The sequence below is a fragment of the Physcomitrium patens genome, chromosome 11 (genome assembly GCF_059467195.1).
Source record: "Physcomitrium patens ecotype Gransden chromosome 11, ASM5946719v1, whole genome shotgun sequence".
Taxonomy (NCBI): domain Eukaryota; kingdom Viridiplantae; phylum Streptophyta; class Bryopsida; order Funariales; family Funariaceae; genus Physcomitrium; species Physcomitrium patens.
Window position 1 is genome coordinate 10822324 of NC_143420.1, and position 14178 is coordinate 10836501.

General features: G+C 35.6%; 1 protein-coding gene across 1 annotated transcript; it reads left to right on the top strand.

The window, feature by feature from the left end:
- Nucleotides 1-8686: 8686 nt before the first annotated feature.
- Nucleotides 8687-13824, top strand: LOC149988150 (alpha-xylosidase 1-like). The gene is made up of 5 exons (XM_090254292.1): nucleotides 8687-9733; nucleotides 10514-11190; nucleotides 11297-11527; nucleotides 11685-12204; nucleotides 12339-13824. Exons 1-5 carry the CDS (start codon nucleotides 9492-9494, stop codon nucleotides 13405-13407), a joined length of 2739 nt encoding a protein of 912 aa, XP_090110418.1. The 5' UTR covers nucleotides 8687-9491; the 3' UTR covers nucleotides 13408-13824.
- The last annotated feature ends 354 nt before the right edge of the window (nucleotides 13825-14178 follow it).

Here is a 14178-nt window from a genome sequence, read left to right on the forward strand (position 1 = left end):
CAAGACTACTCAACCTTGTGACAAGTTGGACTATCGTAGGCTTGGCCCCTTTTCTGTTTCTGAACAAATCAACCCAGTTGCATATCGGTTACATCTATCGGAGTCAATGAAGATCCATCCTGTATTCCACGTGTCTTTTCTTGAATCATATAAGACAGTGGATATACAAGGAAGAAGACAAACGCCACCGCCTCCTATAGAAGTAGATAATAATGAAGAATTTGAGGTGGAAGAAATATTAGACTCAAGGCGGCGCCGAAATAAGCTGGAATATCTTGTTCATTGGCGCGGATATGATATTAGTGAACGCACATGGGAGCCATCCAGGAATCTAAGAAATGCATCAGCTAAAGTCAAAGTTTTTCATCAACGACACCCATCAAAACTAAGATGAAAATCTCTCTTATAAAAGAGACAAGATTGAGGCAAGATAATATTCAATTTTCTATCCTTGTTTGTAACTTCTTTGCATTTGTGACGCTAATTAGATGGAGAGCCAACAACCAGCGGATTCAACTCAAGAACCTTCGTTTGCTGACCTGCCGGACGAGACATTATGATTGTGACAACCTTCAAGATGACGCAATCGAGATGAAGATCTTCAAGAACGACATGTTCTTCCTTGAATAGATGGTAAGATACAACGCGTTTGGTATCACGATTTGGGAAGGGACTCCCGATGTTTGGTGATTTTGCTAGAGGTAGGAACAACTCTTGATGGTGTTCCAAATATTCTATTCGAAGGAAGTTACGAAAGCCTCAACAATGATCAAATAACTGGGTGGTCTTTCCGCCCTGGTATGGGACACTACCGATGGTTGAGAGGCCCTATCAATCATCTTCGAAGAGAACAGAGATCAGAGTATGTGGCGAATACAATTTGTCGCATCATAGATTTTCTCAACATATGATGACAGCTCCTCGTGGAACTCGTCTCTAGAAGGGGGGGTAATGTCATAGCCATAATTATGTAAGCTAATAATTACATATAGAAATAGGTAGAAGTAAGTAAAAGTAGATAAAAGTAAGTTAATTCTATAATATTTAATATAAAAGCTTCCTAGAAACTTCCTAGACACTGCTTTGACTTCATAGGTATCTTTAATTGACTTTTTGGATTAGAAACGTGGTCAACAAGTTGGCCATGTACCACACATGTTGTTAGCTTGAAGATCAAGCTAATTATGTGGCCCACACGTAGAAAAACTTGCCTTGTAAGTCAAGGCATGTATCCTACAAAGTCAACAAATATTGGAGGTCCTATAGAACGTCGCCACGTAGCCCTTAGTTAGATAGTATATATAGAGACAAGAGTGAAGGCTTCTTCACTCTTGTCAACTCCTTTCTTGCTTCTAGTCCAAGTTCAAGAGTCTTTAGTTTCTTGTCTTGTGGCAATAGCCATTTCTGTTTCCTTTTAATATACCTACTTGTTTATATTTTGACTTATTATATCGAGATAGCCTTTTTGTGTATATTTTCCCTCATCGAGTCTTTGTCCTTGACAGAAGGTCAATTGAGCAGTCATAGGGACGATGTTTTGAAAGACTATCCACATTTTTTCCATCTCAAATACATCTTAAAATTCTTGATATTAGCTCGGAATATCACTTGAAGTCTTCGCATTATTAGAAACAGGTGTGGCATAAATAATATAAGGTGATCCTTCTTTTGTAGCATGCAAAAAAGTTCTTGCATCTACAAACATAGGTTTAATTGTAGTAGAATTATGACTTTCTATGGGATTAATTTTACTCTTAATTATGCTTTTAGAGAAGTCAAGGATATGAGAAATCTAATCTATGCAAAGATTATACTTATTTAACCATGATAAATCTAAAATGAGTGGATTAGATGGAGATCTAATTATATTAAAGATTATGCAACTACTATGATCATTTATTGCTACATCTATAGGAAGTGTTTTATGAGTAACATTTCTAGAAGACAACGGACAACCATGTATGACTTCTACATGAATAGGTTTGGTTTTTTGTACTAACTGTATATTATGATTTTTAAAAAATTCTACAACTAAGAAACAAGCTGAGACTCTTGAATCTATCAAGGTGGAGGCTTTATTATTATTAGATTCTAAATGTAAATCTATTATGAAATAAAGAGAAGGTTGTGAGGAGAGGATAGGACCTTTATTAAAAACTGTACAAGATTCTAGCCGCACGGTCCTTATTATAGCTGGACAAATTTGTTTTATGATACATTGTCTTCTTTGACAGTTGTGCTCCTCATTTTGTGATTTCATTGCTTCTTTGGACAATGTTGATTAATGTGTTTAGATTCTCCACAATATAAGCACAATCCTTTTTGACAGCAATGAGTCTTTTGTTCCTCAATAAGAGGTTTAAAATGTACTGTATAAATTTGTATATCTTCTACTTGTGAATGTATGTATTGAGGAGATTTTGGTATTGCCATCGAATTGTATTAACATCAAGTCCCATTTGTGTGATTCTTAGATCAAAATTCAAAAAATCAACTATCGTATTTCACAATAAAGTCAATTTATTGATTCAATGTTTGAGGATCAAATAAATTGAGCATCAATTTCTTTACTTCATATTATAATTTATAGAGAATTTGACTAATATGTGCAGTATCATCCCACTTGATATTAGTTGCAAGTTATCATAACTATGAAGCATATAATATTATAAATCAATTACCTTATTGTAAAATATGGATCTTGTTGGTTGCAACATAAGTAGCATCATGTTTTTCATATATGGACTGAAATTTCACCAAAAATGCCTTGAGATTATCCAATATTGGATCTCGTCATTCAAGAAAAGATAAAAACCATGATAGTTCTAAACTTAAGAGAAGTATATCAATGATCTAACTTGTGATCTTGGAGTTGCATAGCTTTGAGGTTGAAGTTCAATCATAAGTTGTACTTGATTGATAAATCCTCAAAATTTAGATCTTGTACCATTAAACTTTTTGGACAAAGCAACTCTTAGTTCTCTAACACTTGAAGGATGTTCCATTGTGGATGGAGGGATATGATTTGGCACAAATATTGAAGTAGCTCTAATCATCTCTATATCTTCACTTTTTGCCATTCTTATTGATTCTTGTGGTGGTAAGCTAAGTTGATACATTGCAAGCACCAACTCCTTGAATTGCTCTTGCGTTTCTGCCATTGCACTCTTCATTTCAACAAGCTTTGCCATAATAATACTCAAAAAAATATCTAATACCACTCAAGATAAGTAGAAGAAAGGACTTGATGACAAATAAAATATTAAAAATAATATCATTTTAAAAGAGAATAATCCGCAACTTCTAATATGCTTATGTCTTATTATGAGAAAGGAGTAATCTACTCTTAATCAAGATAAGACAAGGCTCTGATATTGTAAGTGTACTCTTGTCAATCTGTCAAGGATATGAATTAAAAGATGATGCATAAATCAATGAAATCTGTGTCAAAGAAAGAGTAAAAAAATAGAAATAAAGAAGTACATATATTAAAAAGAAACTGTAATGGCTTATTACCAAAAGACAAGAAAACTTGAGACTCTTAAAATTAGACTAGAAACAAAAAAAGAGTTAACAAGAGTGAAGAGGGCTTTACTCTTCTCTCTATATATTCTATCTAACTAAGGACTACATGGCAATGTTCTATAGGACCTTCAATATGTGTTGACTTTGTAGGGCACATGCTTTGACTTACAAGGCAAGATTTTCTATGTGTAGGCGACATAGTTAGCTTCGTCTTCAAGCTAACAACATGTGTGGCACATGGCCAACTTGTTGATAACTTTTTTAACTTAAAAAGTCAATTATAGACACCTATAAAGTCAAAGTAGTATCTACGAAGCTTCTAAGAAGCTCTTATTGAAGATATTATAGAATTAACTTATTTTTATCTACTTCTATTTATTTCTACCTATTTATACAGGTAATTACTAGCTTATATATGTATGTCCGTGACATATAGTTACTTAGATAAGAATAATTAAAAGTAGGTTAAATTGTTAATATCTTGTTGAGAAGTTTTTTAAAAGATATGTGGATTTTATACTTCTTTATAAGTAATTATCATGGATATAGATCAGAAATAATAAAATCTTAAATATACTCTTATATCCCTTGAAAAGAATAGATATTCATTCAAAGATAATAATATATTAGAACTAAAATAGCTGTTGTCAAAAATAATAAGATTTGAGACTTTAGAAACTAGAGAATTTAGATTTTAATACCAAACACACTAAATCTCACCATCTATTTGAAAAAGAACATGTTCTTTTTGAAGCTCTTCATCTCTATTATATCATTATAAAGAATGTGACAATTTCAATGTATTGTTTGATAACTTAGCAAATAATAGCTCTTGAATTAAATTTGTTAACTATTCATTCTTCATCTCTTTCGTGCTACAAACACACAAAAATTATAAACAAAGATTAAGAATAAAATGTAATTTCTATTAAATCTCATTTTCTTTACAATAATAATGAATTGACTCTTCATCTTGGTTTTAATAGATATTGAATAATAGATATAAATATAGATAATAAAAAGTATTGAGCTTCTTTTGTGCATTTGCAAGATTTTTAGATGGCTCATGTGCATATTTAATAATATCATATCTATGCTAATATTCAAGATATTCCAACCTGTTATAATGCAGTCTTGAATCTAAAACTTCTTTGATCTCAAATTCTTGATTACTATCCACTTTTATAGAGGAGGTGGCAATTTTTATTCTAAAATTTTAAATTTTTTTTCTAGTATATCCATTATTTTAAATAGCTTAAAAAAAATATATGGAATATAGGATGAATCTTTATAAACTTTGATAAGTGTAGTTAATATACAACTAGATGTCAAAGACATAAAATTTAAAGAATTAAAAGATCAAGATACTCTTGTGTCACTCAAAAAGACTAAATAATTACTCAAAAATAATATAATATTAAATTAAAATAACTATTACCAAAAATAATAAGACTAAAAAGTCTTAAAATAAGACTAAGAACTAAAAAGGCATTGATAAGAATAAAGAAGGCTTTATTTTTGCCTCCTTATATACTATCTAACTAAAAACTATATAGCAATGTTCTAAAGGACCTCCAACATATGTTGAGTTTGCATAACACATATCTTAACTTGTAATGTAAGTTTTCTATATGTATGCCACATAGTTAGCTTATTCTATAAGCTATCAACATGTGTGATATATGATTAACTTGTTGATTAAGTTTTTAATCTACCAATCAATTACAAACATGTATAAAATCAAAATCACATCTATAAAGCTTTTTAAAAGTTTTTTTAGAAAATATTATAAAATTAATCTACTTTTACTTATTTTTATGTAATCATATAAGCAACTATTGGGATAAATATGTTTGTCTATGATACTAGATTGATCTTTTCACAAATAAAAAATGGTCTAAGTCTAATAATTTAATTTTTCATAAGATCAATTAGTCTTGATATTACAACAAAGTAATCATATTTTATTTTTTATATAAAATTTAAGTTATTTTTAAAAATAGATATCTATATTGATACTTTCTTATTCTTGAGCTTTCTTTAATTATGCCTTCATTTTTGCATTTAGCTCTGATAAATAAATTATCATATCTTTTGCCATAAAATTTTTAACTTTTAAGAAGTCAAAAACATCAAGTTGTAGATGATAATCATAATTTGCATAGAAAGGTGTTTGTTGAATAGAAGAATATATGGTGTTATTATAAATAAACTTTACAAATGGCAAAAGAGTTATTTAGTTGTCTTGATGGTGCTTGATGGTACATCTCAAATACTATTCCAAATATTGATTCACTTGTTCTATTTGTCCATTACTTTAAGAATGAAAATGTGAAAATAATTTTATTTCTATTTTTAAAATCTTAAAAAATATTTTTTAAACCTTAATACAAATTGAGTCTTTATATTCAATATTATATCCTTTGATAATCCATAATAGCCATAAATATTATGAAAATAAAATTTAATTATTTTTTTACTTGTGATTTATTTTATATATGATACAAAATATGACATCTTGATAAAATGATTTACTATTATAAATATGGAAACATAAAAATTTGATATTAGAAGATTTATGATAAAATTCATAAAAACAAAAGTCTTTAAAGTCAATAATGATGAATTTTTGATCTTAAATAAATATTACATGATTGTACAAAGTTTTTATTTTATTTTACATTTGAAGCCATCAAAAATATCTTCATATAAGCTCTAAAACATTTTTTTATTTAAAATATCATGCAATTGAAAAGTTGTAATGAACATCAAGAGTACATAATTATATTTTATCTTATAGAATATATAAATATTTTTTGAAATATATTAGATTATTTTTAAACTTGAACTTTAAATTTTAATGAGATTTAAATAGATTATTCTTAATATCATAAATATGAAGATATAAGGATATATTTAATTAAACTTGTTTAAAAAAACTTGAATCAATTGTCTATTGACTTAACTACTTGACGATAAAAGAGCTTTGGCTTCAAAAGAATAATTTTTTGTTGATCAAAAGCTTCATTTTTTTCTTTTGATACAAAATAAGAGCATCTAAAAAAGGCATCTAACAAACCTTGTTATTTTTTATCGATAAATAATTTTGAATTCAAATCCTCACAAAGACATGCTTCAATTGACTTGATAATAATTTTGAACATGTATTGACATAAAATATTTGAGGTTCTTTTTATCAATATACATAGTGAGTGGAATATAAGCACCTTTCAAATAATGGTGCCATTCTTGAAATGAATCTACAATTATAAGAAGTTATTTTTTGTTGTAAATTTTATATTTGATTTTGGTTGCTAAAATATTTTTCAAATAAAAAGCTATTATGTGAAGTTTGTTATTTGTGATAATACTATAATAAAAGCAAATTTTGATGTCTTTTTTTCTATAAAAAATGCATTGAAGAAATCAATATAATACAAGGTTGGTGTAGAAATAAAACTTATCTTCAAAGCTTCAAATGCCACTTTAGCTTCTTTATTCTACTCTACTTTGCTTTTACATACAATACAAATCAAATATATAAGCAGAGTTACAATTTAAAAAATGTTCTTCATAAAGATCTAATAATAATTGGCAAAGTCTAAAAAATATTGAATATCTTTTATTATTTTTAGGTTCTTCTAATCTATGATAATTTGAACTTTTTTAAAATCCATTATAAGATAATCATTTGAAATGATATATTTTAAGAAATTAACTTAAATTATGTGAAATATACACATCTTGGTATATAATCTTGCATCTCTAAATTTTTGTAATATACAACAAATATGAAGTTCATACTTTTATGTGTTTTTGGAATAGATTAAAATGTTGACTAGATAATAAATAATAAAATTATCTAAAAAGTTTTTGTAATATATAATAAATATGAAGTTTATAACTTTATGTGTTTTTAGAGTAGATTAAAATATTTTCTAAATAAAAAATAACAAAATCATCTAAAAAAAATTAAAAAATTATTTATAAGATATTAAAAAAGAGTTGGTACATTTGTTAATCCAAAAGGCATGATATTATATTCAAAATAACCATAACTAGTTTAGAATGTAGTCTTTTATTTATCTCATTTTTTATGTATATCAAATTATATGCTTATAATAGATCTATTTTGGTATAAATATTTAATTAATTTAATTTATAAAAAAGTTTTAAAATAAAAATTAGAAGATATTTGTTATTGATAGTAACTTTGTTTAGTCCTTAATATTTCACACATATCAATAGTGTTCCATCTTTTTTCTTCACAAATAAAATAAGAACTCATATTAAAATTTTAAAATATTATATATAATTATTAGTCTAATTCTTGTGAAGGTATATCTTTAGTACAGCCAACTTATTTTGTGATAAGCCATAGATTGGTCCAAATAGAAATTAAGCTCTTGCTTGAAGATCAATTGAACAATCATACGAACAATGCTTTGGAAGAATTTATGCATTCTCTTTTTCAAAAAAGTCTCAATAATCTTAATATTGGCTTGGAATGCTACTTAAAGTTTTTTATCATATAAAATAAATGTGGCATAAATAAATAAATAAATAACCTTCTTTTGTAGCATACATAAAAGTTCTTGTATCTACCAATAAAGATTTGGATGTATTAGACTTATGTCTTTTAACTTAAATAATAAAATTTTGAATTAAGTCACTTAGCTTGGTTTAAAAGTATTTTGATAGAACTACCTCCAAACTAAAATTAATAAATGAATGTTGTTATATGAACAGTTATCCATAAAGATGAGATTTGGGAAAAAATTGTCCCTACCTATTGCTCTCAAAGCTCACAAAACAATGTATAGGGACTAAAACAATTTTATGTGGACATAAGTCAAGATTAATTAGATATTAACAAATACTATAAATTATAGTTAGCAAGGTGGATAAGAATCCTCTCTCATAACGACTCAAATCTGATCTTGGATATTGGCAATTCATGTTGATTTGTGAATGTTGTTTGAACTCTAGCATAGTCACTTGGGCTCATCTCTCTTAGGCTGCCACGATCAACAAATACACCAAAGGATTTTGGATCTGCCCCACATTTAAATTTGGATGAGTACCTACCGTTACATTCATCCGCACTTGCATTCAGTATGTGGTAGTCTCTTGCTAGTCGTCTGACAGCCACCGCGCGACCAGACTAGCGGCGCTGAAACTGAGAGCGGGAGAGAGACAGGTGCGAGGCCTCGGCGCTACTGAACGATTCTTGCACAGGATTCCGAGCACCTCACCAGACGACGCGCAGATCCCCTCTTCTGCCCCCGAGCACCATGTGGGTGAAGCACGCCATCGCCCTCTCCACTCTCCCTCTCTCGCTTCCTCGCTCTGAACCCTCCGCTCTCCTGAATCTCGCACTCTTGCTCACCAGTTCGAGACCAAGTCGCCGCTTTATTCACTTCTCCCCCTATTTGTTTTTGTTTCATGTACTAGCTAATTTGGTCCCTACTGGTCACCCCATATTGTATTTTCCCCTTCTCTGCATTCTCTCCACGCTTTCACCTTGTTTCTCTTCTTCACCTACATTTTTGTAAAAATTCAAAATCCCAAGCGGTTCGAGGTCTGCTGTGCGATGTGCGAAGTGGATTGCCTTTGTTGCAGCTTTTGAGGTATGGTTGCAGCGATTGTGACGAGGGGTGTGAGGAATAGGCTGCCGATTTCATGGATCTCGGAGGTTGCCTGTGGGGATGGTTTTGATGTGGTAGCGATGTTGTAGTCAAGGGGAAGAGGGGAGGTCTGGGTGAGAGCCCAGAGGCCGGACAGATGACATTGTTCTGTGGCATCTCTTGGGGTCGAGTGAGTGGAATTCGCTCCAAAATATGAGCAGGCGAGGTGAAGGCGGTAAGCGACGATTGCCCCGTATAGTTGCCTGCGAAGCCTGATCCTCTTCGTTCTGAGGGACATCGCTGGTTTTGCATTGGTGCTGAGAGGATTCTGGGTTCACGATGAAGATGCTGTCAATGATACTATTGGCGGCATTCTTTGCCGTCGCAAGCTTTTTCGTGTTAATAAACTGGGACACAGGAACTATGGGCATGGAGACCATGTCGTTGCCGTCGGGCCAAGGCCACCGGGTGACGTCGGTTACCGACTTGTCTGACGGACGCGGCTTCATTCTAGACCTGGAGGTGATCGAGCAGACCACTCTCTTCGGCCCCGACATCAACAAGCTCCGTATGACTGTCAGGTGGGTGTTGCATCAGTGTTTGAACCTTGTTTTTGTGGAGAATGGCACCACGAAATGGCTTTGGTTTAAAATCAGGTTTAAAATGTTGGAATAATCTGTCGAAGGGTCAAGCTGGTCTTAATTGCCATTGAGTGCATTATCTCGACAATATTGATCTCAAGTTTCAAATTTCTGAGACCAAATTTTGCCTACAAGCTCCATCCAATTCTGTGCAGTCTCGGTTGAGCTCAGACGTGTAGTATAAGTAAAAACCTGCCGTCCATTTCACATTTTGGGAAATAAAGGACTATGATTGATTGACTACGATTCTTCCCACTTGTTATCCCCTAGAATTAAAAATGCGTTTCTAAGTACTCTTTCGGATGTCCAAGTGGGGATGATCTAGAACTCCTTTCATGTATAACGCCCGTAGTGACATCAATTCCAAGTCAAGGTGGTGAAATGTTTTCTTGTTGCTAGTAGGGGTCATAATCCAATACTGCTCTTGCTTTTCAGGCCGATCAGGTCCATTCTTCCTTTTGCGTCGCTGTTATTGGTGCGTGATCTATAAGAATAAAACTGAAGCAGAATATGCTTCGCAAGAGATATATCCTCCCGGTGACATTTTCGGTTGTGTCTAGCTTAGAAGCCTCCTATTCTGGATTACGGAGAGTGGATAGGCATTGAAATCGGAAGGACTGATTCTCAGTTGCTTGAACTAGGTTTATCGGAAGGATGTGGAGAATTCAGTGCTTGGGTTGGTTACGTTTCTCAAAACCAGCTACAATCTGTTGTTTGCAGAATAGAAGGCCAATTCCGAGTTCACGTGCAAATCTCGGACAGCAGCAAGCCCCGTTGGGAAATTCCCCTCTCTCTAGTCCCCCGCAATGAGCCCCTCGCAAAGAAGCCCAACAAGGACAAGGTCGAATTACCTGAAGAGCCCCTCATCAAGCTTACATACACTACCAATCCGTTTGGATTCGCAGTTACCCGCCTCGCCAACGATGAGGTGCTTTTTAACTCCACCCCGAGTGTCACGACCTCCATCGAAGGCCCCTCCTTCACCTCCTTCAACACTATGGTCTTCAAAGACCAGTACCTTGAAATCTCGACACGCCTCCCGAGTTCGGCGAAGTTGTTTGGTCTAGGTGAGAGCACCCGGTCAGATGGGCTACCTCTCGTCAAGGGAAAGACTTACTCCCTGTGGGCTACCGACATCGGTGCCATGAACGCGAACGTGGACTTGTATGGGGCTTACCCTTATTACATGGACGTGCGTGGGGGAGGGTTAACCCACGGCGTACTGCTGCTCAACAGTAATGGCATGGACATCGAGTACGGTGGCGATTTTTTGACCTGGCGCGTGATCGGGGGTACCTTTGATTTCTATTTCTTCGCTGGGCCGACGCCGCTCGACGTCGTGGATCAGTACACCCAGCTCGTGGGCCGCCCCGCACCGATGCCATACTGGTCTTTCGGTAAGTCTGCGGATTAGGGTGTGGTTCTAGGCGTTGCGAGTAATTAATTATTCTGCCTAAAATTGACCACTTAAATGCTGATTGTTGAGAGTTTCGTGCTGGATAGGTTTCCATCAGTGCAAATGGGGCTATAAAAATGTCTCAGAGCTGAGAAACGTGGTGGAGAATTTCAAGAAGGCCAATATTCCCCTGGATACTATATGGAATGATATCGATTACATGGAGAACTACTTGGATTTTACTACTGACCCTGTTAACTACCCTGAAGATCAACTGAGGGGATTCATTGAGGAGCTTCACGCCAATGGGCAGCAGTATGTGTTGATACTGGACCCAGGTGTGTACATTGTCGAAACCTTGCAGATGTGAATGACTTGCTCAGCTTTGGCGAGCTAATTGACATTTGCACGTTCTAAGGGTTCTTGTAAATGTCAAATAAGCGTCAAACTTTCTATAAATTAAGATTATAATGTAATTTTCAATCGCTGGCGCAGGAATCAGCACAGCGTATAACAATTACACCACTCTACAACGCGGGCTGGCACAAGATATTTTCCTCAAGGATGAGCAGAACAAGAACTACCTGGCGCAGGTGTGGCCTGGGCCTGTATTCTTCCCAGATTTTCTCAATCCTAAAGGGAAGGCGTGGTGGACCGAGGAAATCGCCGAGTTCCACAAGAAAGTTCCTTTTGACGGCCTTTGGATCGACATGAATGAAGTTTCCAACTTCTGCAATGGCAACCGTTGTAAATTCAGCGGCGTGGTTTATCTTAATAAGAACGAGTGCTATCTGGTGTGCAAGAAGCCGGCATCGCAATGGGATGACCCACCTTATAAAATGAAGCGTCAAGGCTCGTATGAGAACATTGGTGACAAAACCATTGCTTTGAGCGTCAAGCACTACGACGGGACTCTAGAGTACAATTCTCACAATCTTTATGGATTGTCTGAGACCATCGCCACCAATGAGGCACTCAAATCCATCCAAAAGAAACGTCCTTTCATTCTTTCAAGGTATGCAACCTATTGACCCCCGACCTTTCATGAATGATCACCTGTTCATTTGTCTAGTTCGTAATTAGAATCAAATTTCTTTAGCACAAACGTACCCTCACCTCACAAGGTTCACAAGTCATCTTGATGTCCAGATCTACTTTCTTGGGCTCTGGAGCACACACAGCCCACTGGACTGGCGATAACGCCGCATCTTTCAAGGATCTTGAATATTCCATTGCCAGCATGTTGAACTCTGGTATTGTAGGATTACCCATGGTAGGGGCCGACATCTGTGGCTTCGCCGGCAACACCACTGAAGAGCTTTGCAATAGATGGATACAGCTGGGGGCGTTCTACCCCTTCTCTCGATCTCACAGTGTCATCGACTCTGTCCCTCAAGAACCTTACGTCTGGCCCCAGGTTGCCGCATCAGCGAGATCTGCACTTGGCTTGCGGTACTCTCTTCTTCCCTACTATTACAGTCTCATGTTTGAGGCTCACAACAAGGGCGCCCCCATCGCCCGACCTCTTTTCTTTGAGTTTCCGGAAGATCCCAAAACTCTACATATAAGCAACCAGTTTCTGCTCGGAAGCGGCGTCATGGTCACTCCCGTCATCCAACCCGAAGTGACCACAGTGAACGGCTACTTCCCCAAGGGCACATGGTACAGCCTCTTCAATTATAAGTCTAAAGTGGAAAGCAACGGCAATTTTTTTGACGTCGCCGCCCCCTTAGATTCCATCAACGTCCACATTCACGAGGGCACAATCTTGCCAATGCAGGAGAACGCATCGACCACAGCTCAGGTTATGAAGTCCCCATTCACTCTCCTCGTGGCGTTCCCTGCTGCCAAGCCCTCCGGTTACGCCACAGGTAAGCTGTTTGTGGACAATGGCGATGACATTGAAATGGTGATTCGCAAGGGCAGGTCTACATTTGTGAGATTCATCGGACAGCAGTCGGAGGAGAGAGGCGTTATAAAAACCAAGGTCGTGAGCGGGGACTACGCTAACCAGGAAAGATTGGCTGTGGAGGTGATGATCATCTTGGGAGCCAACAGTGCACCCACTGAGATCAAAATTAACGGCGACCTGGTACCACCATCAGTTTCATCGACGTTCGATGCCGCCGTTCCTTCTCTCACCATTTCAGGTCTAGCCCTGTCTGTCGGTGATGATTTTGAGCTCCAGTGGTTCATGGATACCCGTTTGAGTAGCTAGAGATAATTGAACCTCGAGACTCACAGAAGTTTGGAACTTTCTTTTTATTGGCCATTCGTGGGAGTGGCTTGAAGTTTCTTCAGCAAGGTACTCAGGTGTAAATTGTAAATTATAGTACACTATTCTACAGCATTGTATGGGCTCGAACTGTATTATGACTTACATCACGTGTAATCCAGTGTATCGATTCATCGATCCAATGAGTCAATGCACAGTAAGAGATGCCGGGGGATTGCTTCTGCTGCAATCGAGCAGTGCAAGAGGCCAACGAATTGTAGGCAATACTAGTGCGATTTGGGTGCGATGGAGATAAACAGGATTGAACCTTTCGCTTCTTCGATCCGCATATAGCGAATTCATGTGGACTATGCTGCCACTATTATCAGACAAGAGTTTAAACGTAGTGAAATTTAGGCACTTGAGCCAATCGTATGCATCTTCACTGATTGCTTCTGGATTGTGTGGAGATCGCCAGGTCAGTGTACCTGGAGGTGCATGCAGTCCTAAAGCTGTTGGTTCAATACATCTAAGCTCAGGGCTGGCGGTACCATCACATGAGAGTGAACCAAAATCTGTTAGGAACTCTGCAAGTATTCTTTTCTGAACAAATTTATTTGAAGCTTAAGTGCGGTTTATTGATCAACTACTCCAATAAAGGGTGGCAGAGTCTGGAACAATGATTTCGAGGTAAGATAGGCCATGAAACACTAAAGGTGGGTGAGAGCTCAGATTGTATTTCAAGAGGATGTCTTGTAGATAGGTGTATCAATA